This window comes from Carcharodon carcharias, chromosome 9, assembly GCF_017639515.1.
Source record: "Carcharodon carcharias isolate sCarCar2 chromosome 9, sCarCar2.pri, whole genome shotgun sequence".
NCBI classification, from domain to species: domain Eukaryota; kingdom Metazoa; phylum Chordata; class Chondrichthyes; order Lamniformes; family Lamnidae; genus Carcharodon; species Carcharodon carcharias.
Window position 1 is genome coordinate 128,212,522 of NC_054475.1, and position 26,448 is coordinate 128,238,969.

The following is a 26,448-nucleotide window of genomic DNA, read 5'->3' on the forward strand; positions in this document are numbered from 1 at the left end:
TCACATTTAATTTGAGGAAGAGAAGAGTGAGTCTGAGTCTAGTGTTTTCAACTTTAAATAAAGGCAGTTACATAGATATGAAGATAGAGTTGGCTCAAGTGAACTGGGAAAATACTTTAAGGAATAGGTCAGTCGAAATGCAGTGGCAGACATTTAAGGAGATAAAAGATAACACTCAACAAAGTTACATTCCAGTGAGAAAGAAAGACTGTAGGAGGTGAATGAACCATTCATGGCTCAGGACATTAAAGAGACTACCAAATTGAAAGATAAAGCATACAAACCTCTAAAGATTAGTGGTAAGTCAGGAAATTAGACAGAATTTAAAAACCAGCAAAGATTGACTTAAGAAGTAAGAAGGAGGGAGAAATTAGAGTATGAGAGAGAGCTCACTAGAAATATAAAAACAGATAGTAAGAGTTTCTACAAATATTTAAAAAGGGAAAGAGTAGCTAAAATGAACATTCATCCTCCAGGGAATGGGTCTTGGGGATTAATAATGGAAATTAAGGAAATGGCAGAAGCGTTGAACAGAAACTTTGTCTGTCTTCACTGTAGAGGACACAAATTCCAGAAATACTTGTAAGTCAAGAGTTGAAAGGGAGGGTGGAACTTAAACCAATTGCAATCTCCAGGGAAATGTTACTGAGAGAACTATTAGAACTAAAAGCAAGCAAGTCACCAGAACCTGATGGATTTCATCCTAGAGTCCTAAGATAAGTGACTGCTGAGATAGTAGATGCATCGGTTGTAACTTTCGAAAATACTCTTGATCCTGGAAAGTTTGCATCAGATTGGAAAATAGCAGATGTAACTCCTCTATTCAAGAAAGTTGGCAAACAGAAAGCATGGAACTACCTGTCAGTTAGCCTTATATCTGTCATAGGGAAAACACTAGGATCTATTGTTAGAGAGGTTATAGAAGGTAACTTAGAAAATAATAATGCAATTAAGCAGAGTTGAAATGTTTAGTGAAAAGGAAATCATGTTTGACAAATTTTTTAGTGTTCCTTAAGGAAATAACAAACAACATAGATAAAGGGGAACCTGTAGATGTGGTGCACTTCGATTTCCAAAAGCCGTTTCATAAGGTTCCACATCAAAGGTTACAGCACAAAATGAGAGCTCATGGTGTAGGGGGCAACAGATTATCATGGATAGAGTGTTGGTTGGTGAACAAGAATCAGAGAGTAGGGTTAAAGGTGTCATTTTTGGGTTAGCAAGCTGTAACCAGTGGTGTGCCAAGGGTATCAGTGCTGGGACCTCAAGTATTTACTATTTATATAAATGTGGGAAAATATGAACTGGTCCATGGCAGGAAGAATAGAAAAGCAGTATATTACGTAAATGGAGAAAGATTGTAAAACTCGTGGTTCAGAGGGTACGTGAATCACGGAAAGGTAGTATGTAGGAAGGCAAGTTTAATGTTATTGTTTGTTGCAAGGGGAATGGAATATGTCCGCAGGGATGTTTTGCTATGGTTATACAGGCATTGTTGTGACCACATCTGAAGTAGACAGTTTTAGTCTCCTTATTTGAGAAAGAATATACTAACATTTGAAGCAGTTCAGGAAAGGTTCACTTGACTGATTCTTGGGATGAAGTGGTTATCTTATGAGGTAAGGTTGGACAGGTTGGGTCTGCAGCCATTGGAGTTTAGAAGAATGAGAGGTGTTCTTATTAAAACACCTAAGACCCTGAGGGGAATCGGCAGGGTTGATGATGAGAGGATGTTTCCCGATTAGAATTGGGTTTACAATTTAAAGATAAAGGGTCTCCCATTTAAGATGGAGATGAGAAGAACATTTTTTTCTCTGAGCATCATTGGTCTGTGGAATTCTCTTTCCCAGAGAGCAGTGAAGGTACAAGTCATTGAATATTTTTAAGGCTGGATTAGATAGTTTCTTGATTGGCAAAGGGGTCAAAGGACATAGGGGATTGGCAGGAAAATGGTATTGAGGTCACAGTCAGATCAGCCATGATCTTATTGAATGGCAGAGCAGATTTGAGGGTGTGAATAGCCTACTCCTGCTCCAGGTTTATATGTTTGCCTGTATGTTCATATTGGGCGAAACACGGTGGAATATTAATGGAACTGAACTGCTTTTTGTGGGAGTGAGGTGAAAGGCATTGGTTGAGATGGGCTGGGAAGCTGACCGGTGCCCCAGAGGGATTCTGCATGGCTGTTTAACATCTCACATCTAGGTTTCCTGACCAGTAGCAGAGTGTGGGTGCAATGATGACCTGCCAATGAATAATTTTCAATTTAAAAGGAACCCCAGCAGGACTTCTTGAGGCTTTCACCACCATTGCAATGGAAGGAAGCCATGGAAAGGCTGCTCCCTATGTCATGCCCTAACCCCTGCCCCAGGTCCTTGACTCTCCCCTGGATGTTCTGCTACAAGATCTAAGGGACTACCGAGAGGTGTTGCTTCCTGCTTGTCGGAGGAAGAGACCAGCGTCTTAGACAAAGCAGGTATTGGCAGAAATGCTCGAGGAAGGGAGCTGAGGAGTGTGGCCCCTTGAACCTGAATTCAGTGTCACAAGAGGTTCAATAACCACATGTGGGCAGGAAATGTGAGTGGCATCCCACTTTCAGGTGCCAACCCCGACACTCTGATTTCGCCAGCACTTTCCTCCACAACATTTCATGCATTCCTCTCTCTCAAGGCACATCCTCAAATCAGCATCTGAACAACCAACACTCACAGTCACCTCATGTCTGTGCCATCTCACACTATAACTCACAGCCACCATCCACAATGTTGTCGGTCCTCCTTTCCATTTCTGATCCTCATAGCTTCCTGTTTTGTCTCATTGCAGGAGAAGAGAATGCATAAATCCAGGGAGAGGCAGAGAATTGGGAGTGACCCTCCTATGAGAGCCATTCTCGAGTGAGATCCACTCTGTCCACTGCAGGGGATGAGGGGAGTTTGGAAAGGTGGTGGAGTGCATGGACAGATGGGTATCTCTCAGAAACCTGGTGATGTAATTAGATGCCACAGTGCACCTAACGATCTATAATGTCATTTTGCTGTCACCACTAATTGGAATGTGAGGATCTCAACAATGGTGGCTGAACCATTACCCTGTGTCAGTTCCAGTTCACATCTTTCACCTGCCACATGTCCATCAAGTAGGACATTGGAGAATGAAGATGGAGAAATGGAACTTGAAAGTGAGTTCTCTGCTTATGCTCTCTCATCCTCTTTCCCTACTACCCCTCAGACAGAGGACAATATGCCACCTGTCCTGCTTATCAAATTGCTCCCTGCACAGCTGCGGGTAGGGCTGTCTTTGTTGAGATACTCTGAAGCCCAAAAACCAAGACATCAGATGACATAGGCACCTCACCCTTCAGAGCAGGGGAATGAGCAGCCTGCCCCTTGCCCTGCTGAAGCCACAGAGGTAACACCTTATCGGGGTAATTATTAAAGGAAGGGAAGCTCTTTTTAGTTGCATGAGAGAACACATTTGGATGACTATCGAAACCTCAGTGGGTTAATTTATTACAAAATATGAATGAATCAAGCACTTTATTTCAAGTTCTTGTTTCTATTTACCTCCATTGTTGCCTCCCATCTTCCAAATGGACATTAGCCTTGAGGAGAATGTTATGATCAGAATGGAAGCAAAGGCTGTGAATGAGATGGAGAGATTTCTGACTGTGGGAATGGTTTGTGCTTTGGGACAGGCTGGTGTTTGTGGTGGTGATGGGTTCAACATTGTTATGCCCTTAGTTTCACACCCTTAGGTTATCTGAATCTTGCCTGGTCGAGTCTGTTGTGAGCATTTCCTGGCAGCTAGCCAAGTGGTTGCAGGCACTCTGACCACATCAGTAGCCTACTCCCGCTTTCTCCCCATATCCTTTGATCCCTTTCAGCCCAAGAACTATATCTAACTCCTTCTTGAAAACATACAATGTTTTGGTCTCAACTATTTTCTGTGGTAACGAATTCCAGTCTCTGGATGAAGAAATTTCTCCTCATCTCAGTCCTAAATGGTCTACCCCCTATCCTCAGACTGTGATCCCTGGCACTGGACTCCCCCACCATCGAGAACATCCTTCCTGCATCTACCCTGTCTAGTCCTGTTAGAATTTTATAGGTTTCTATGAGATCCCCCCTCATTATTCTGAACTCCAGTGAATATAATCCTAATCGACTCAATCTTTCCTCATATATCAGTCCCGCCATCCCAGGAATCAGTCAGGTAAACCTTCGCTGCACTCCCTCTATAGATAATGAGACCAAAATTGCATACAATATTCCAGGTGTGGTTTCACCAAAGCTCTGTACAAATGCAGCAAGACGTCCCTGTTCCTGTACTCGAATCCTCTGGCTGTGAAGGCCAACATACCAGTTGCCTTCTTTACCGCCTGCTGCACCTACATGGTTACCTTCAGTGAGTGGTGTACAAGGACACCCAGATCTCGTCGCACATTCCTCTCTCTCAATTTATAGCCATTCAGATAATAATCTGCCTTCCTGTTTTGCTACCAAAATGGATAACCTTACATTCATCCACATTACACTACATCTGCCATGCATTTACCCGCTCGCTCAGCTTGTTCAAATCACACTGAAGCATCCCTGCATCCCTCTCATAGCTCACCCTCCCATCCAGCTTTGTGTCATCTGCAAATTTGGAGATATTACATTTAATTCCCTCATCTAAATCATGAATATATATTGTGAATAGCTGGGGTCCCAGCACCGATTCCTGCAGTAACCCACTAGTCCCAGCCTGCCATTCGGAAAAAGACCCGTTTATTCGTACTCTTTGTTTCCTGTCTGCCAACCTGTTTTCTATCTATCTCAATACACTACCCCCAATCCCATGCATTTTAATTTTACACGCCAATCTCTTATGTGGGACTTTGTCGAAAGCCTTCTGAAAGTCCAAATAAACCACATCCATTGGCTCCCCCTCATCAACTCTCCTAGTTACATCCTCGAAAATTTCCAGTAGATTTGTCAAGCATGATTTCCCTTTCATAAATCCATGCTGACTCTGTCCGACTCTGCCACTGCTTTCCACGTGGTCAGCTATTAAATCTTTTATAATGGACTCTAGAATTTTCCCGACTACCGATGTCAGGCCGACTGGTCTATAATTCCCTGTTTTCTCTCTGCCTCCCTTTTTAAATAGTGGGGTTACATTAGCTACCCTCCAATCTGCAGGAACGGTTCCAGAGTCTATAGAATCTCAGAAGATGACCACCAATGCAACCACTATTTCAAGGGCCACTTCCTTAAGTACTCTGGGATGTAGATTATCAGGCCCCAGGGATTTATCGGCCTTCAATCCTATCAATTTCCCCAACACCATTTCCCTGCTAATACTGATTTCTTTCAGTTCTTCCCTCTCACTAAACTCTGTGTTCCCCAACATTTCTAGTATGTTATTTGTGTCTTCCTTTGTGAAGACAGGGCCAATTGGTTCTGGTATTTAGTTGGTCAGCCATTTCTTTGTTCCCCATTATAAATTTCCCTGTTTCTGACTGTAAGGGATCTACATTTGTCTAAAGCCAATCTTTTTCTCTTCATATACCTATAGAAATCTTTACAGTCAGTTTTTATGTTCCCTGCAAGCTTACTCTCATACTCTATTTTCCCCTTCTTAATCAATCCCTTGGTCCTCCTTTGCTGAATTCTAAACTGCTCCCAATCCTCAGGTCTGTTGTTTTTTCTGGCCAATTTGTATGCCTATTCCTTGCATCTAATACTATCTCTAATTTCCTTTGTAAGCCATGGTTTGTCCACCTTTCCTATTTTACCTTTGCGCCAGACAGGAATAAACAATTGTTGCAGTTCACCCATGCGCTCTTTGAATGTTTGCCATTGCCTAGCCACCGTCATCCCTTTAAGTAACGTTTCCCAATCTATCATAGCCAACTCACGACTCATACCATCATAGTTTCCTTCATTACGATTCAGGACCCAAGTCTCTGAATCAACTATGTCTCCATCTTAATGAAGAATTCTATCATATTATGGTTGCTCATCCCCAAGGGGCCTCACACAACTAGACTGCAATTTTTCCTTTCTCATTACACAATACCCCGTCGAGGATGGCCTGTTCTCTCGTTGGTTCCTCAATGTATTGGTCCAGAAAAACATCACATATACACTCCAGGAATTCCTCCTCTACGGTATTGTTACTAATTCGATTTGCCCAATCTATATGCATATTAAAGTCACCCATAATTATAGATGTTCCTTTATTACAGGTGTCTCTAATTTCCTGTTTAATGCCATTCCCAACATCACCACTACAGTTTCGGGGTCTATATACAACTCCCACTAACGTTTTTTGCCCCTTAGTGTTTCTCAGCTCTACCCATACATATTCCACATGTTGGAGCTAATATCTTTCCTCATTATGGCGTTAATTTCCTCTTTAACCAGCAATGTAACTCCACCGCCTTTTCCTTTTTGTCTGTCCTTCCTAAATACTGAATGCCCCTGGATGTTCAGTTCCCATCCCTGGTCACCCTGCAGCCATGTCTCCATAATCCCGATTATATCATACCTGTTTACATCTATTTGCGCGGTTAATTCATCCACTTTATTGCGAATGCTTCTCACGTTAAGGCACAAAGCCTTCAGGCTTGCCTTTTTAACATTACTTATCCCGTTCCCACTATTTTTCACTGAGGCCCTGTTTGATTCTTGTCCTTGATTTCTCTATCACTTTTCTTATTCCGCTTTCTGTCTTTGATTCCCCTTTCTCTGACTCCTTGCGTTGGTTCCCACCCCCCTGCCATTTTAGTTTAAACCCTCCTCAACCACTCTAGCAAATGTTCCCCCTAGGACATCAGTCCCAGTCCTGCCCAGGTGTAACCCGTCCAGTTTGTACTGGTCCCACCAACCCCAGAACGGGTCCCAATGCCCCAGGAATCTGAAACCCTCCCCTTCACATCATCACTTCAGCCATGTTTTCATCTGATATATCCTGGTATTTCTATTCTGATATCCATGAAAACCTTCTGGTGACCTCATACCAGCTGAGCATTTAGGGAGTGGAATCCTTTTCAATTGATAAAGCCTCCTGGATGATCTGAAGGTGCTTTGATTGCCACAAGTTTGCAGTCCATGATCCCCTGTACCTGTGGGAACCAATGACTGCAGCAAATGCAAGAACGCTGAGATGATTCTATGATTCTATAATGGTAAGTGTGTGTAATGAATAATAGTTTTAGCGCTCTCCCAACTTTGGCACAGGTCCCCAGATATTAATGAGGAGAAATTTGAGGGTTGACTCGGCTGGCTGTGGCTTTTTCTATTCAATGCCCAGGTTGATGCTGGGAGAGCCATCCAGTTTCATTCTTCTTAGCCTTTTTTATAACAGTTTGTACAACTGAGAAACTTGTGAGCCCACTTCAGAGAGCAGTAAGGAGTCAACCACATTGCATTGTGTCCAGAGTCACATGTACGCCAGACCAGTAAAAGACAGATTTCCTTCACTAAAACATATGGACATAAATGAACAGGAATGAAAATTGTCCTTATTGTACATTTTCTTTTGTCATTTTATTCAGTAAAGTGGTTTTACGCCGTACCAGTTCAATGGATGAAACTGGGGAGATGGTCTGGTATTTAGCCCTTTGTCTGCTTCTGGCCTGGCTGATTGTTGGGGGAGCGTTATCGAAAGGAGTCAAATCTTCAGGAAAGGTAAAACAATTGATGATGAATCGAGTTAAAACTAGTGACAGATTTCTGCAACAATAAAACTCAAATTTATAAATCATTAGTGAAGTGGGCTGGTTTAACTCACAGATGATGTTAACAGTGACTCTTTGGGCAGTGGGAGATTCATAATTCTTGACCACTTCAGGCCTGAGTGTGATCTGAAGATCTTTCTCTTGAGTAAAAGAACAGCAGCAATTCACCATACTTCTGAAATGTGTCCCTCATTCTAAGGGTTTCAGTCCCTGATACAGGGACTTCCTGCTCTGGAAGGCAGGGAATGACTGGCTCAGTGATTGAACAGATTAGGATTATGGTTTTATGGATGAAATGACATTTGCTCGGATGTCAAGAATGGCAAAGAAACAGGCGTAAATATGAGGAGTGACATATATTCATCAGACTCTGTTCTCATATCCTGTTTAAATATGCACCCACCCCTCACCAAATACAAGACATAGGCCAGGATTTTCCCCTCGGCAATTTGGGGGTGGGGCCCACTCACCGAGGGGAAAATGATGCGGAATGACGTTTAAATATTCACGAAGGCGGGTGGACAGTGAAATCAGCGGTCCGACCACCAACCTGTCAATGGCCAACTAAGGCCATTGACAGGCTAATTAACCTTATTAAACACCCTGCCCGGCCATTCTTAAGGCTGGTAGGCAGGCCAGGAGCCCCAGCGGGCTGCAGATTATCAATGAAACTTCATTCACTGGCGGGATGAAGTTTCATGTCCTTTCTTTAAAAATTGAATAAATTTTTTGTGTTTATTATTAACATGTCCCATCTCGTGTAACATTGTCACATGAGGGGGACATGTTAAAAGTTTTAATATTTATCCATTTTTAGAATTTACTTAGCTCTCACGAATCTCCCTGAGACAGGACTTTGCCTCAGGGAGCAGTGTGTTCTTTCGTGTGCATGCTTGAAAGAGCGCACCAATGGGGATTCCCTCCACCTCTCGCACAGGAAATGCATAGCGCTTCCTGTTGGGTAGGCCGCTGGGTGGGCCTTAATTGGCCCGCCCATTCAAAATGGCGGCGGGCCCCGTTTCGGTGGTGGGGTTCGGCTGCCCACCAGCCAAGGGCTAAATTCTGCTGACAATTAAGTTAGAATAATATTGTGCTATTTAAATGCAGTTACTGTGTTAAATTTACAATCCTTGTGGTTATTAGTTCCCCAATCGTCTTCCGCTTCATTCTCTGCTTTGATCACCATCAGAGGTGTTTACCATTCAATTGGATTCAATACTGTAAATGTTGTACCAGCAATACAGGAAAACCTAACAAGTTATTCTCCATGTTCAGGTGGTTTATTTCACTGCAACATTCCCTTATGTGGTTCTGATCATACTCCTGATCCGAGGTGTTACCCTGGAAGGAGCTGATAAAGGAATTGAATTCTACATTGGAAGCCAGTCAGACTTCTCCAAACTGGCTGATGCTAAGGTAAATACACCAGAATAATCCATGGAATTTCAGCTGTAATTTTCAGCCAGGCTGTTTCATGCTCCTGTTTAAACTCTTGTGTTTAAACTAATTAGTTAAAGGCCTGAGGGCTGATTTTGGATTGTTGTTCACTTATAGCCAAGATTTCAGTCATTGCTTGGGAATCAGTTGGAGATGGTCATTGCCTGCCGGTTTGGGAAACTTCCGCTAATGCCCACCCTCTGTTTTATGTCTGTAGCCATCTTTCAATCCCTCTGTTGTCTATCTCTGGCTCTGTATATCCTAACCTTTGACATGTAGCACCTGATCAGAGAGATCTAAAAGTCACGTGCATGGCATTATTTTTGTTTACTCTTTGAACATGACCATCCTTTTCGAAATACTTGTTTATTATTTGTTATATTTTCAGTCTCTAGATGTTCAATTATCTGAATTTTCAGCAAATATTCCAGTATTGTTACCTCACTCTGCTGTTAATTAACTGGGTAACATTCCCATGGATTGCTTTGCTCCCACTTCTGGAAGATTGAAACTATATTTGCTAGTCACCATTGCCAGCATTTTATGGCCCCCTTGCAGTGTGTCTCCACCCGGTGGATGCAGTGAGCCACTTAAATCTTCATTTAGTTCAGCGGGACCGTAATATGCTGCCAGGCGGGAGGGGCCTTAAAGTCCTGGCCCATTCTCAGCACTTTTTTCTTTGAAATTCATGTATGGATAGAAGTATCTCTGCTCTCTCCTCCCTCGTTTCTTTAAGTATTTGCAGCTAACATCCATCTAAACCTGGGGTTTTAACCACATTAAGCTCGGTTAGATTGTCTTGTATTTTCTTCCCTTCTATCTTAACAATTCAAATATGTCTCTTCACTTCTTCAGCTCTTGTCATTTGCTCTTTATTATCCTCATCAGTAAAAAACTAAGGCGAAGCATTTTCTTTCCTAAGGTGGTCATATTTATTCTCTTTTATCATCCTCTCCTTTATATGAACTCTGTTCATTTCTTTCTTAAATATGGTCCATTGTTTTTTTTATCTCTTTGTCAGTATTTTTGTCCAGTTTACCACCATCCTTAACGCACCCCCCCCATAGCTGACATTTTTAATACCCATATTGCATGATCTACATCTGTTACTCATTACATTAACCGTTATTATAATATGATCATTACTACTTACATGGTTTTACACATTTATTTCATTATCTTTACCAAATCATTTATTATGACCAGATCTATTAGTGCTTCTTCTTTTGCTACATTTGTTATTGGTGGTGGCTGCCTTCCATCTTGTAAGATGATGGTTTGTGCCATGATGGCCAACTCTGTGTTAAACATCACCTGGTGTGGCTCAGGGGCCCCATTCTGGCATGGCAATCTCTGCCACATTTTCTGCAGAGGAAAACAGTGGGCTGAGAAGGTTCAGGATTTGCTGTCCTCTGTTTCCTCGGGTCCCCCTTCTCGGGTCAGTGCAGCTTTTTGTTTCTGCTTGCCAAGTCAACTTCTATTTCATTTGCTTTGTTTGTTTGCCTGATACAATGGATTCCATCCACTTCTGGAGCAGAGACTCTAAGCTCCAAGCACCCACTGAAGCCGATGGATTGTGGTGGGTCAGCATCTGACTAGTCAGGGGCTGCCTGACTTGAGGTGGGTGGTGGCCAATCAGTGGGCCCTGATGGTCCCTCCCACCATCTCCCATGTTCTGTTAATGCTCTACAGTGAAACTAGATTGTCTTCTTCAGGGGTGAAATTTATGGAGATGCTGGGCTACTCAAATGTCAGGGGTCCCCTCTCAGCCCCCTTGGTTGAGTTCAGAAGAATGCAGAGTGCTATATTTGTCACTGACATGGTTGCAGGTGTTGCAGAAAGATGACATATTTCGATATCAGTCCGCCTTTGGACTCCATTCCAGATTTTTTTGTCAGGGTTTACTCCCTCAGTCTGGTTAAATATTGGTCACAAAGGAGTTTAGCATGTAGCTTCAAACCTCCATCACTGTTAGTTTCTATCCCTGAATAGTTTAATTCAGGGTGGTTGAAAAATACCCTGATTGGGATTTGTGGGTCCTCATCTTATATTCAAAGCCTTTCCTTTGTTGCTCTTTTCAATACAAAAATGAAGGTCACTGGGTGTCAGTGCACATGCAGCAAGTAATGAATCAAATCACTCACTGGAAAATATAGTGGAAAGCCAGTGGAAAGCATCGTAGCTCCTTGGGGGAATTTGACAGAAATTAGTAGACAGGGAGATAGAATGATGGCCCTGCTGTTTAATGGAGTTACTGTTGACCAGAGGGAACTTCATTCAGTCAGGTCACCCTTGAGCTGTATGACTAACCCTCCACATGTTCCTCATGGGTGATGTCGTTTTATCTGTTGAAGGAGTTCGTGTAAAACTTCCTGGTGCTGATTAATTCTATTTTCTATTTTCCAGGTCTGGAAAGATGCCGCAACACAAATTTTCTATTCTCTTGCAGTGGGTTGGGGCAGTTTAATAACACTGTCATCCTACAACAAATTCCACAATAACTGTTACAGAGATAGCATTGTTGTCTGTGTTGTTAATTGTGCTACGAGTGTGTTTGCTGGATTTGCCATCTTCTCCATCCTTGGACACATGGCTCATGTACAAGAGAAGCCTGTTTCAGAGGTTGCACAGTCAGGTGAGTGCGGAGTTACACTTACTGTTTTCTGTTAAAGTACTTTCAAACTTGTGATAAAACTATTTGGGTTCTGCAATCTCAGACTATTCATTGTATTGGCAAAATCTGGATCCAATTGTATTGCACTGGAGAGAAGAGCAGTGGGGGAGAGAGAGAGAGGGTGGGTGGAAAGGAGATAGGAGAGTGAGGAATTCAGGAGTGGAGGTGAGGTGAGGGTAGGGACAGGGAAAGTGTGGAAAGAATGAAGAGAAGAGGAAGGTGTGGGTCCAAAATGAGCAATTACATAATGGATTGAGGAGATGGGAGGAAAAGGATGAGGATGGGGTATGAGATCAGGAGAACATGGAATGGAAGTTTTGTAGCATGGCCAAGTCACCAATTTGTAATAGAGTTGATCTGCAGACAACTTTCTAAGTGGAAACATTAGGTTTTTTACAATACAGCCAGCAGCAACTACACGTGTGCTTTCAACTCCATCTCTATCTCTACACTGACTGTGAAGGTAGCCTGCTCCACCAACACAATGGTTTACACAGATCATGTGATCAATTTTACTTCATTATTTACCAGAATTCTCTCAGGTAAAATGTCAACTTGTCTTAGTTCGGTAGCTGAGTCTCCCAAAACTTCGTTATCTGCTTGCCTCTTGGAAAGCTCTCTGATTTTTGTTTGCAAAGCCTCTTTGAATTCATTCAGCTGATTCTTCAGTTCTTCTGTCTCTTTTTTTTTGTATTTGTTGGCAGCCTCCTGAAAAATTGAACATTGTGTCTTCTCTGCCAACTCATTCTTTAGTTTGTTCAGAGAGGTGTTGGATTCTCTTTGTCTCTCTTCATACTTTTCCAGAGGCACAGACTTTGACCTGAGGGAATCTTGTAGTGTGTGAATGTCTTTCAACAGGTTTTCCTTTTCCTTGTGAAGGTTACTCACTTTGTCTTGAAAACTGTCATTCAGCAGGGCCTTTTTGAGTTTCTTTTGCTGTCCTTCCATGTTTTTGTTTGAGATAGACCACATTTCTTCAGGTTGTTGAACCCTTACACATGCCTTCTTCATCCTGTTGTGGTCCTTGAACTCTTTCTGCTAGTGGTCCTTGAGGCTCTTTCTGCCATACTTTGCCTTGTTCCTTTTACAGGACATGAACTCTTCCAGCTTTTTCTTGAAATCTCACTGATCAATTGAGTTTGATCTCCCTTAATCAGTTTCGCCCTGGAGGGCTTGGTCCTCTGCCTCTTAATACCATCAAGGGTAGCTGTGCTGACTGGTTTCTATAATGAACAATTACTCTGCTGATACACAGGCGAAGAAGTCCAAGTAAAAGGTATGTTTTCAGCTTGGCAAATGTCTGTTCCAAATTTAATTGATGTTCATCATTATTTAAATATCTGAAAGTGTGTTCTCCAATTACTATAGTGGAAGCTCCTGTGTCTACTTCCATTTTTAATGGCTTACCATTCATTAGCACTGAAAAAAATATTGGCTATGTCTTCCCAACTTTCATGTTAAACAATGAATAAATGTCAGAATTTGTTGTTTCAGGCTCTTCGACACTGCAGATCTCATTGGGCTTCTTCTGTTGTTTGCAAGCCTGTTTTAAATCTCTCTGCACTGTCCCATTATATGTCCACATCTGTGACAAAAGTAACACTCTACTTTTTTAACCTGCCAATTACTAAAAGACTGATTATTTCCACATCGATTAAAGTTGTTCTCCGATTTAGCTGCTAAATTATTTCTTCTTATATTCTAGTTCGCAGGGTTGTTTCCCACTTTGTGGCGGAGTATCGCTTTTTTGCGCCACTTTCGGCTGACTGTTCCCACCCGATTTGTAGTATGATGCCATTTTGCACCCCTTGTAATGCTTGTGAATCTCTTACACCACTTTCCATGGCCAGTGCTATTTCTAACGCCTTCTTAAAATTCAGATTCACTTCATCCAGCAACCTTCTCTGAATAGTGTCTTCTTTCACACCACACACTAAATGATCTCTGAGCATCTCGTTCAGAGTCTCACCAAACTTGCAATATTCCATTAGTTGCTTCAAATTTGCCATGAAGCTAGCAATTGTCTCACCCAGGGCTCTATTTCACAAAGTGAACCGGAACCTCTGCATTGTGACTGAGGACTTGGCTTGAAAAAGTCCTGTCACGAGGCCCACCAATTCTCCAAAATTCTTTGAATGTGAGGCACTGGGTGCTATCAATCTTCAAATCAAACTGCAGGTTTTGCTTTCACAAGTACCCAAGAGGATCACTTGTGTCTTCTCTTCCCCGATGATTTCATTCGCTTGAAAGAAGATCTCGAATTGTTCCCTAAATTGAGACAAATCATCTGTGGCTGGCTCAAGGGAATTGATTCTACCAAATTAGGGTATTTTTGGTGAGTACATCTTCTGTTATTTTATAGGGACATTGATACTCCCAATCACTGGGCCAGGTATGGTACCAATTCCAATCTATTTTGATTTATCCTGATTTATCCTCATTGCCAGTTTGTCATGCATGGCTAGGTTGCCTATTATGTAACATAGTGATCTGCAGACAACTTTCTAAGTGTAAAAATTAGGTTTATTTACAATGCAGCCAGCAGCAACTACACGTGTGCTTTCAATTCCATCTCTATCTCTACACTGACTATGAAGGACCCCTGCACCGCTAACACATTGGTTTATACATATCATGTGATCTTACATAACAGGACTATTCTTAAAGGTACAGTCCAACATTTAACAAAACTATAATTACTACAAGAAGTGTTGAAAAACATGGGAAGTGGAGAGGAGGAGAGGGCAGGGACAAGGGAGGAATAAGAAGAATGAAGAAAAGGAGGTGGATAAAAAGACAACAGTGAAACTACATGGAAATGCAAGAGCAAAAGTTGGGAAACTCTCTGAGCTGAAGCAGGCTGACTTTGTGTCTCAGCATGGGGGTTGATGAATGGGCTGAATGTTTCTGCTCAACACACAGTCGTGATAGAAGAAAGCCACAATTTCTCAGGTCAATTACATAAATACTAAACAACATCTCATGCATTCCAACAATCAGAATCCTAAATTAGTTGAGTTTTAAATTAATAAAAAGTTGATAGTGTTCCTCTTTTAAGTACCATTAATGGCACTTTTTCAATTGTATCCACTGTTTAGGTTTTGGTTTGGCCTTCATTGCCTACCCAGAGGCTATTGCACAGTTGCCATGGTCACCTTTATGGTCTTTTTTATTTTTCATCATGCTGATCACTTTGGGACTCGACAGTCAATTTGTAGCTGTAGGTAAGAATATTACTGTAACCAATAGCTTTGTACTTTTATAAAAAAAGTGGGTTATTGTAGCCCAGAAATTTGATTGGGCCTGAGACTGCACACTGAGCCCAGGGCTGCACATATCTAAAAGCCCAGGACCCTGGAGAATTGGTCCAGCAGAGAATACTGATTTTTACAAAATGGCACATTTCCAGGCAATCTCTGTCAATCTTTTGTAATGGGGATCTGAAATAGGCTTAACAACTCTCTGTGTTTATGCAAAGGGGATTTGCCTGTTTCAGACAAGGGCCCTGAAGCCCCATATTGAAGCCTTTACCAACATGGAGGGCGGTGCACTTCTGTCCTGGAATACACAGTACTTACCATATTGGATGATTTGGCACTCGTTTTGTTATTCATTTTTTTATTACTGGTTCATAGTGTGTGTGCTTCGCTGTTAAGCGGGCTGCTTTGTCCTGGGTGGTGCCAAGCTTCTCGAGTGCTGTTGGAGCTGCAATCATCCAGGCAAATGCAGAGTATTCCATCACACTCCTCACTTGTGCCTTGTAAATGGTGGACAGGCTTTACACCTATAAATTGGGTACAAAGTCAACAAATTTCTAGGCCAGTGTCTAAGGTGAAGAAAGAAAGACGTGCATTTATACAGCACTTTTCACAGCTATCGATGTCTCAAAGCATTTAACAGCCAATGAAGTACTTTTGAACTGTAATCATTGTTGCAGAGTAAGAAAGTGGCAGCGAATTTGCACACTGCAAACTCCAACAAAGAGCAACATGACAATGACCAGCTAATCTGTTTCTTTCTTGCATGTTGTTTGCTGGATAAATATTGGCCAAGGCACTGGGGATAACTCTTCAGCTCATCTTCGAAATACTCCCTTTAGATCTTTTATATCCACTTGAGAAGACATCTCACCCAAAGGATGGAACCTCTGACCGTGCAACACTCCCTCAGTACTGCACTGAAGTGATTTGTATGCTCAGGCCCTTGATGTTAGTGGATGAAAGAGAAATGTTTCACTGTGGTAAATCTCTGCTTGCTGTCTTAACGCAGCATTAACCAGTTTGCTTTAATCAGTGAACAACTGCATTAAAACAGCTGGATTATGTCACTGCACCATCTGGAAATGTCAGGGCCAGCTGTAACTCAGTGGGGGTACTCTTGCCATTGAGGTTGAGGATTATCAGTTCAAGTTCCATTCTGGAGATTTAAACGTAAAATCTAAGTTGACACTTCACTGCAGAACCAAGGGAATGCCTCACTGCCAGAAGTGCGCCTCATGGATACAAGATTAAATTGAGTCAAATGCAAGCAATCCCATGATGGAATATAGAAGGAGAGCAGGAAGTTCTCCTCAGTGTCCTGGCCAATATTTATCATGAGATTCTGTGATTACAATTCTTTCAACCATTGCTCATAACCAGATCTCATCAATGAAGTTCCTGGAATGAGCTTCATCTTTGAAGTGAGCCTGAAGTGGGCAGGAGCAGATCCTCCACTAGTTATACATCCTGCCTGATTTTCATCGACTTCAATGAGATGGATGGAAGATGGTGATCTACTATCGCCCATTTTAGAGCCCACCACAGTTGAATTCTGCCCACCTGTATTTTAAGTCTTCTATTTAATTGAGTTTGTGGCCAATTCTCATGTACAACAGATGTTGGATAGGGAAGATTTGGAAATCTATTGATTCTTATTTACCAGCACCATGACATCCTTTGACAGATTCTCTCATATCAGAGCAGATTAATCCTTTCAACTAGTTGACCAGAGGAGAGTGCCATTTGCTCGCCCAGGATGGGAGCACAGAAGAAGGAGCCATTTTGAGGATGAAGCCTTATTAAATAGAAATGTGGAGCTGACCACCCTAAACACACACCTTGATAGCTCACTGCACTTGCACCCATGCAATATTGAGCAGCTGAGAGACTGCTGTTCTGCTCCTTCTAATCCTTTAAAAATAATGGGATCTTTAACCTAGTGTTAAATCTTCCAACCCCATTTTGATGACATTGCTGTCTCTTTAAGGCCACTTTGACCAAATCAAAATTGACCTCATCCGCACACCCTTTGTATCACTGACTTTTCCCCTTGACATTTTTGCTGTTCCTTCCCTGGAAACACGTCAGGACCAAATTTTACATCCAGCTCGTTCAGTGTTGCTGATGATTCTTTAAGCACCTTGACACTTGACAATGATGAGACAATTTGCATTTCTTAGAATAATGCTAACTGAATGAGAGATGGTGGCTGTTACCTCATCACAGCTGTGTCAATGTGACTCTTTAAACTAATGTTAACTAACCTCATCCCATTTCCATACCTATTCCATTAATCCTTTCGCATTCATCCTTTTCAAAAACCGATCCAGTTTTCTTTGAACTGATCCTCAGTCTCTTTCTCAATAGCCACTTTTTCTGATCTTTTGATGCTAATTCTCCATCAATATCCCCATGTTAATAATTCAATGGCCATTGGAAACAATCTTTCTCAATTTGCTTGCTATAAGTTTGAAACCTCTATTAGGTCTCCTCAATATTCTCTGTGTAGTGCAAAGGCTGGAAGCATTATGCTAATTCCAGTTTTAGGAATAGATGCTGATTTGATTGAAACTTTATTCAGTACCCCATTCCAAGACAGATGGCACACCATCAGCTTTCTAGATACAGAGGTCACGGATGGACCTACAATGACTTTAACCCTCCAAAAGAGGAGACATTCTGAGTCTCCCAGTTACTGCAGTGGGATAGTGCATCTTTATGGCATCGCTGCTTGGAACATTGCCTTTCCCTGAAACCTCTTGCTGGCGATGGAAGTAAATAAGTCTCTCCCATTCCCCTCCTTGTCCTCCTTATTATAGCCCCCAGTAAAGACTATTAGGATACTGAAAACATCAACTCATCTCAATGACACTGGTGTCCTGGAGGGAAAGCTGTAATGCCACGCACTTAGGATACTCTCACTTTTGGCCTTCTCGCCATTATAGTACAGTAGCACTAGCCTCTGAGGAGCTTTCTGCAAATGCCGGCAAAACACAGCATGAGAAAGGAAGCACTGAAGTTACCAATCTGCTCCTGATTCCTGTCCCTGGTGCTTAAGCATAAGTGGGATATCCTGCTTTATAAACTTGTTAAGAACTGATAGCCTGATCATGCCTCTGTTATTTTTCAGAGATTGGAGAAGCTGTTCTGTCTGCAGGACTGTGGTCTCTCTAGTGGTGGGTTTCTCTGGGACTGTGTAAAAGTTCACTTAATTACTGATCTCATTTAACTTTTAATTTCATCAGAAGCAATTATAACAACCCTGCTGGACCAGTTCCCTCAGTTTCTGCGATCAAAACGTCTTTATCTGACAACTGGTGTTTGTTTGTTATTTTATTTCCTCAGCCTTGTATGTGTGACACAGGTATGTTGTCCTTTAATACTTTGCTATGTTTCCACATTGTTTGTGTTATAAAGTTATGAATTTCACAGAATGAAGCAATGAAAAAGGATCTGTGTGCTGGTCCTTTTTTTCCCCATCCATTTAATGTTGTACTGTGATGTTTAGGACTGACTAACATTACTAAATAAAGACCCTGGTTAAAGAGCTGAGACTCAGCTATGTTAACACCCTATGAATCAGATTTATATTCTGTTCATTTTGGATCAGCAGGGTATTGTTTGAAATCTTTTCTTGCAGTGTAGGGATGACAATTTTTGTTTTATGCGTTCGCAGGATCTGGGCTTCATTAGCAAGATCATCCCTAATTGCCCTTGAGAAGGTGGTCATGAGCTACCTTTGTGAAAAACTGCAGTCAGTGTAGTATAAGTACACCCAAAGTGCTGATAGTTAAATTAAAGGATTTCGATCCAGTGATGAGGAAGGATAGGTAATATCTTACGAACATAAGAGTGTAAGAATTAGGAGCATGGGTAATCCCTTCCAGTCTGTTCTGCCACACAATAAGTTCATGGCTGATCTGATTATGGCCTCAAATCTACTTTCCTGCCTGTCCCCCATAACCGATGACTCCCTTGTCCATCAAAAATCTGCGTAACTCAGCCTGGAATAGATTAAATGAACTATAGACGCCACTGGGCTTAGGGTAGACAATGTCAAAGATCATCGTCCTCTGAGAGAAGAAATTTCTCCTCATCTCCATCATAAATGGGAGCCCCCTTATTCTGAAACCGTGCCCCCTAGTTCTAGTATTCTCAGGAGGGAAAATGTTCTCACAACATCTTCTCTCAGGCCCCCTAAGTATCTTATATTTCAATCAGATCACCTCTCATTTTTCTAAACTCCAATGAGCATAGGCCCAACCCGCTCAACTTTTCCTCATCCCAGGAATTAACCAAGTGAATTTTCTCCGAACTGGTTTTGAGCCTTTTGGGCATTGTTGGAGTAGCACTCATTTAGGTAAGTGAAGAGTATTCCATCACATTCTTGACTTGTACCTCATGTAGGAATTCAGCTTTTTTGCATTTAATTGGACCAGGAGTGTAATGAAGTCTGGAGCTAAGTGGCCCTGGAGCAGCCCAAACTGAGTATGGGTAAGCAAATTATTGCTGTGTCTGTGACAGCTCTGTTGATGACATCTGCCATCATCTGACTGATGGGGTGGTAATTGGCTCAACTTTTCTCAGTGCCAGTTTAACTCAGTTGGTGACACTTACTTCTGATCAGAAAATTGTGGTTTGTAAATCCCGAACTTGGTTAAAGAATGTGAGGCAATTCGTTAATGTGTGATCTACACGTGGAATTAAATTCCTCATCAAATATGAAGAAATTGAAGAGACAGTTGGATGCTGCATTGCTGAGATGTCAGCAGATCATTAATGGCTGAATAGAAAAAGACTGAATGGCTTTCCTCATCTGTAATTATGTTGTTCTCATTAAACTGGCTGCTGAATTTATATCCATCACATAGGTAATGAGACAATTCAGACCGGTCAGAAATGCTGCGTGTGAAAAAACCTCAAACATTAACAATTACATGGGAGTATCTGATCAGTGAGTGTTTTTATTCCTGCTGTTGTCATGGTAAACTATTGAGAAGCAATGTGACAGTGTAGGACTTGCTGCTTTCAGGTTGAGTAAAAGTGGTGATTTAAGTGTTCCAGACATTGCTTATTTTGAATAGAGAGTTAGATAGTTTTCTCATGCAGCACGTTTTCAAATATTGCACTTATTTTCAGGCTGGAATTTACTGGATCAATTTAATTGATCATTTCTGTGCTGGATGGAGTATTCTTGCAGCTGCTATCCTGGAACTCATCAGCTTAAGCTGGATCTATGGTTAGTAGAATTGTTCCTCATTTGTTCCAAAACACCCATATGAAACAGGCAGTGCCATCTGCACCCTTTACCTGTAAAACCCTCTTGTTCTTGCTGGGTTACAGCGAGGGCTGTTGTTGGGATCAATTTTGATGCAGCCATTTTCCTGTTAATTGCAGATGGGGATGTTATTTAAACATCTTGACCCTAAGTTGAACAGCTGTTTACCTCTATATTCAATCAGTTACCAGTTGCTCCCAACTACAAAGACATATAGAACATGGAAAATGGCAAGCGGGTCTCGATTCTAGGATTCCTGGCCCCATTTCTTGGCTGTCCGATTTTCAGGAGTACCTTTTTAAGGGTTCAGGCTAGTTTGGTTGAAAGCCCACACTTTTCACTCCAGACTTGGCCGGCTCCTTTGTAGGCAGAAGCATGTCTTTGTCCCCTTTAAGTTTCAAGAGGTCGGGCCATGTTTTAAAAGACTCTTGTTTCATGGTCCCTCAAAGGAATCATGTACCATAGCTTGCATGTACGAACATTTTTTTAAAGGATAGGTTCAAAAGGTCTTCCTCATGTACCATATGCCAAGATGCCTCCCCAAATTACCCCTCTGGCCCCTCAAGCTATGACACTTGCATGCCCATTCACCCAAATATACTGGATAGAAGCAATGAAACCTATAGTGACAGTAGGATGTGTAAAAAAAAAAGCTTTGAAACAGTCATTCATTGATATCTTTCCACTTTCTTAAACTCCCTTTTATTACAGGGCAATACAAGTGTCAATCATCCAGACCTTTCAAAGTTTCAATAGGCACTTGAAACTTCTTAATGTTGTGAAAATAAACATTATTGAATTGACTGTACACATCAGAGAGCCAGAGCTGTCAATCAAGCATTTTTTTTTCTCTGGGGCTCAGGTGTTTCAAAACTATAATAGATTTCTGCCTCTCAGCCAAGCCTCGTTGTTTTTCTTTCATTCGTTCATGGGATGTAGGCACGCTGGCTTGGCTAGCATTAATTGCCCATCCCTAACTGTTTTTGAGAAGATGCTGGTAAGCTGCCTTCTTAAGCTGCTGCAGTCCACATGTAGGTACACCCACAGTGCTATTAGGGAGGGAGTTCCAGGATTTTGTCCCAGCGACAGTGAGGGAAAATTGAAATATTTCTGAGTCAGGATGGTGGGTTGCTTGGAAAAGGACAACACAAAACAGAAGTAAATTTTCTAAATTGGAGGAAGACAAATTTTACAAAGCTGAGAAGTGAGCTGGTGAGAGTGGACTGGACACAGCTATTAGAAGGAAAAACTGCGTCAAATCAATGGGAGGCATTGAAATGCAAGTTTCTACGGTCAGAGTGTTGAGATGCCCCACAAAGAAAAAGGGTGGTACTGCCCAATCTACAGTCCCCTGTTTACCCAGAAGCATACAGGCCAAGATAAAGAATTAAAAAAGCTTGACAGTCACAAAAAACTTCATACTGTTTATAACAAATACTGAATATAACAAATACAGGTGTGAAGTAAAATGGAAATTAGGAAAGCAAAAAGATAGGAAAACATATTGACAGATAAAATCAAAGAAAATCCAAAGATGTTATACCACTACATCAAGAGCAAGAGAATAACTAAGGGAAAGGTAGGTAGTGCCTATCAGAGATGTGCATGGTAACTTGTGAGTTAGTAGAGAAGATGTGGGCACTCTGTCTCTGTCTTCACTAAGGAGAGGGATGATGCAGACATTCCAGTTAAAGAGGAGGAATGTGAATTATAAGCATAGTGAGAGAGGAAGTATTGGAGGGACTGGCACCCTTGAAGGTGGATAAATCACCAGAGCCAGATGGATTGTATCCCTGGCTGTTGAAGGAAGCCAGGGAGGAAATATCGGATGCTCTGAGGATCATTTTCCAACTCTCACTAGATACAGACGAAGTCCCCGAGGATCGGAGGTCTGCGAACGTTGTATCATTAATTGAAGGTGTATGAGGGATAGGCCAGAAAGTCATAGACCAATAGTCTGACTTCAGTGGTGGGCAATTTATTGGAATCAATTCTGAGAGGCTGGGTGAACTGTCACTTAGAAAGGCATGTGTTGACCAGGAACAGTCAGCATGGTTTTGTTATGGGAAGATTGTGTCTTACTAACTTTTTTAATTTTTAATTTTTTGAGAAAGTAACAAGGAGGATTGAAGAGGGTAGTGTCATGAATGTTATCTCTGTGGACCTTAGTAAGATATTTGTTAAAGTCCTACATAGCAGACTGTCAGGAATGTGAGATCTCATGGGATACAGGGGAAGGTGGCAAGTTGGATCCAAAATTGTCTCAGTGGCAGAAAACAAAGAGTAATGGTCCATGGATGTTTCTGAACATGGAAAATGGTTTCCAGTGGTGTTCTACGGGGGTCAGTAGTGGGGCTCTTGCTGTTAGCTAAATATCTCAATGATTTATACTGAAATGTGGGAGGCATGATTGGGAAATTTGCAGATGAAACAAAAATTGGCCGTGTAGTTGTTAGTGTAGAGGATAGCTGTTGAGTCCAGAATGATACCAATAAATTGGTTGAGTGGATGGAGATGTGGAAAATGGAATTCAATCTGGAAAAGTGTGAGATAATACATTTTGGGAGGGTAAACAAAGTTAGGGAATACTCAATAAACAGGAAGATATTGAGAGGGGTTGAGGAAGTGACAGACCTTGGAGTGCATGTCCACATGCCCTTGATGATGGCAGGACAGGTGGGCAATGTGGTCAAGAAAGCAAATGAAATTCTTTCCTTTATTGGGCGAGGTATTGAATACAAAAGCAGGAATGTAATGTTGGAGCTGCATAAAATGTTGGTTAGGCCACAGCTGGAATTTGTGCACAGTTCTGGTCACCACATTACAGGAAGGACATAATTGCTCTGGAGAGAGTGCAGAGAACATTTACAAGAATGTTGACAGGGCTTGAAAATTGTGGCTATTAGAATAGATTGGATGGGCTAGGGTTGTATTCCTTAGATCAAAAAGGACTAAAGGGTGACCTAACTGTGGTATACAAAATTATGAGGGGCCTAGATAGGGTAGACAGGAAAGACTTGTTTCCCCTAGATGAGGCGTCAGTTACCAGGGGGCATAGATTTAAGGTGACAGGTAGAAGAGTTAGTGGGGACATGAGGAAAACCCTTTTCACCCAGTGGGTGGTGGGAGTCTGGAATTCACTGCCTAAATTAGTGGTTGAGGCTGAAACGCTCAACTCATTTAAAAGGCTCCAGGATCTGCATCTGAAGTGCTGTAACATTCAAGTTTATTTTTTCTCTTTTTGGCTAGCACAGACAAAATGTGCTGAATGGCCTCTTTCTGCAACATAACTTTTGTATGGTTCTACGGTTCTAGTTGGTGGTGTTCCTGTCTTTCTGCTGCCCTGCCCTTCACCTTGTAGGTGGCAGTGGTCATGGGTTTGGAAGGTGCTGTCCTGTATCTTATATCTTGTAGATGGTGCACACTGCTGCCACTGTTCATCAGTGGTGGAGGGAATGAATGTTTGTGAATGGGGTGCCAATTAAGCAGCCTGCTTTGTCCTGGATGTTGTCAAGCTTCTTGAGTGTTATTGGAGCTGCTGTCACCCAGGCGAGTGGAGAGTGTTCCATCACACTCCTGACCTGTGCCTTGGAGATGGTGGACAGGCTTTGGGGAGTCAGGGGGTGATGGATCGCCACAGGATTCCTAGCCTCTGATCTGTTCTTATAGCCACAGTATTTATATGGCTAGCCCAGTTCAGTTTCTGGCCAATGGTAGCTCCCAAGATGTTGATAGTGGGGGATTCAGCGATAATAAAGCCATTGAATGGCATTGTTTGTGCTTATTATCCTATTATGTAAGACAAACCAAATGATTGCTTTTCCTATGTTCACAGGGGTAAACAGATTCATTAAGGACATTGAGATGATGATTGGAGAAAGGAATTGGCTCTTCTGGCTGTGGTGGAGAGCATGTTGGGTTTTTATCTCTCCGTGTTTGCTGACAGTAAGGAGATATGGCATTGTTTAGTGCTTTATACTGAACATAATCAAGCTGCAGACAATCCCTCATTATTTATCTGATCTTGTTTTGTGCAATTCTTTGAAACAGGCAATCTTGTTCTGGTCAGTAGTGACTTTTGCTCCACCAACATATGGATCTGTTGAGTACCCTGTCTGGGCAACAGTACTTGGTTGGTGTATGACAAGCTTCTGTATTATGTGGATCCCCATTTTCGCCGTTATGAGAGTTGTCCAAGCTGAGGGCTCCACGTTGTGTCAGGTAAGGAAACACCTTGTAACCTTTGAAAGTGAACAGAATAGTTCTCCCAATTCTGACGGGACCTTCACTGGGTGAACACTTGGAAAACTAGACAGATGGCAAAACAATGATTATCAGGCTTTTAGACTGTTCCTCCAGAGATTGTGCCAATCTTTTAACACCTTTGCTTTTTAAGTAAATTGATACATGCCATGATTTAAATAGGTAGTCAGAAAACATCAGCTCTAGTGTCAGTGCTAAGCACTCCCATATTGTACATCTTATTCCTAACAATGGCATTAGTTACAATCTTGGAAGAGCTTCTCTCCTGCTCTCTCACACATACACTCCACACACCCACATACAGACACTTGTGTGTGTGTGTGTACATATATATATATATATATATACAAACATATGCACACAGATGGAGGGACACATATGTATACAGATATACAAATTTACCCACAAAAACAAATTGAGACACCTCTTCAAAATTCAGAAAATTTCTCACCGACCTCATGAGGTAATGAAAAAAGTTTCTGGAAACTACAGTGACTTATGTAGAATACAATTGTCAACCAGCCCAGATCTAACCGTCTTGAATTGGAAATAGCGTCTTCTTTCAGGAAACTTTGAAGGATTGGAGGGAACCCATACTCTCCACAGTGTTCTGGAAGACACTGGCCGTTTAAGAAAATAAATATTGACATCAATCTTTTCCCAATGCAATTCTGGATTCGCCTTTAACTTCTAAACTCATATCCCTCCTATTGCCTTCCAGAATCTTCCTCATAGCTTTCATCAAGCTAATGGTCTATAATTGCCTGAGTGAGATTTCTTCTGCTTCATAAATATTGGGACCACCTGAACCTCCTTTCACAACGTGGTTTTTTTGTCAGATCAAACTGCAAGATAACCTGATTAGGACCAGGGTTTTTTCTAGTTGGAAATTTATGGTAGGTAAAAACTAGGAAGTAATGATTAAACATTTCACTATCATTTTCACAGAAAATTTCTGCCGCTTGCACATCAGCTCCTGATTGGGGTCCGTACTTGAAACAACACAGAGGGGAAAGATACAGAAACAGGCCTGATTCCACAGAAGACCCTAATTGTGTCCAACTTCTGGCTATGCCCTGAGATGTGAAAGCTTGAAAGAAAATTTGGCTGAACTTGTATACAATGGCCCTGACAATCCACTTCTGTTCTGGCATGCTCCCACTGTAACTTCAGTGCAAGTTCTCTAGAACAGCCAGAAACTCAGTTGCAGCCCAGATACATTGTCTCACACTTACTCTTTAGTAACCTGCAATTTTTCTGTTCTGTTTCTTGTTTTCTCTTTTAATTTGCTTGGGTGCTGTCCAACTTGTTTCTTGCTCAACTCAGTCTTATCGGGAAGTTCATACGCATAGGATTTAGTGCTCCCTGTAACTTAATTTCTTGCCTGGCTAGCGCTGTTTGTTTAATAAGGCATACAGAATCAAAGTATAGACTGGAAAAGCAAAGAGATTATACTGCACTTTTATAAATATTGTGTCTAAGTTCAGGCAACATACTTTAGAAAGTATATCAAGGACTTAGAGAGGGTGTAGGTGATATTTACTGGAAAAGTACAAGGGATGAAAGTCTTCAGTTATGTGAAGGAATTAGAGAAACTGGCATCATTTTCTTTAAAACAGAGAAGATTAAGAGGACACTTGATAGAAATATTCAAGGAACGTAAAACAAAGAAGTAAATTACTTAATGGACCAATCAATTAAAAAAAAAGCAACACTATGATGGAAATAGGACCATGAAATGATGGACAGGATAATACCACAGGTATCAATGGAGAGATGGCAGAAATATTAAAATAATTATTTAGCTTCG

General features: G+C 41.6%; 1 protein-coding gene across 1 annotated transcript in view; it reads left to right on the forward strand.

The window, feature by feature from the left end:
* The window catches only part of LOC121282471 (sodium- and chloride-dependent neutral and basic amino acid transporter B(0+)-like), a 50,333-nt gene extending 24,615 nt beyond the window's left edge, over positions 1-25,718 (forward strand). Inside the window, exons 5-13 of the mRNA XM_041196174.1 lie at positions 7,544-7,676; positions 9,002-9,142; positions 11,570-11,798; positions 14,936-15,061; positions 18,343-18,461; positions 20,237-20,336; positions 24,211-24,320; positions 24,426-24,596; positions 25,587-25,718. Of these exons, the coding sequence (XP_041052108.1) occupies positions 7,544-7,676; positions 9,002-9,142; positions 11,570-11,798; positions 14,936-15,061; positions 18,343-18,461; positions 20,237-20,336; positions 24,211-24,320; positions 24,426-24,596; positions 25,587-25,718 (1,261 nt within the window). The remainder of the gene's footprint in view (positions 1-7,543; positions 7,677-9,001; positions 9,143-11,569; positions 11,799-14,935; positions 15,062-18,342; positions 18,462-20,236; positions 20,337-24,210; positions 24,321-24,425; positions 24,597-25,586) is intronic.
* The last annotated feature ends 730 nt before the right edge of the window (positions 25,719-26,448 follow it).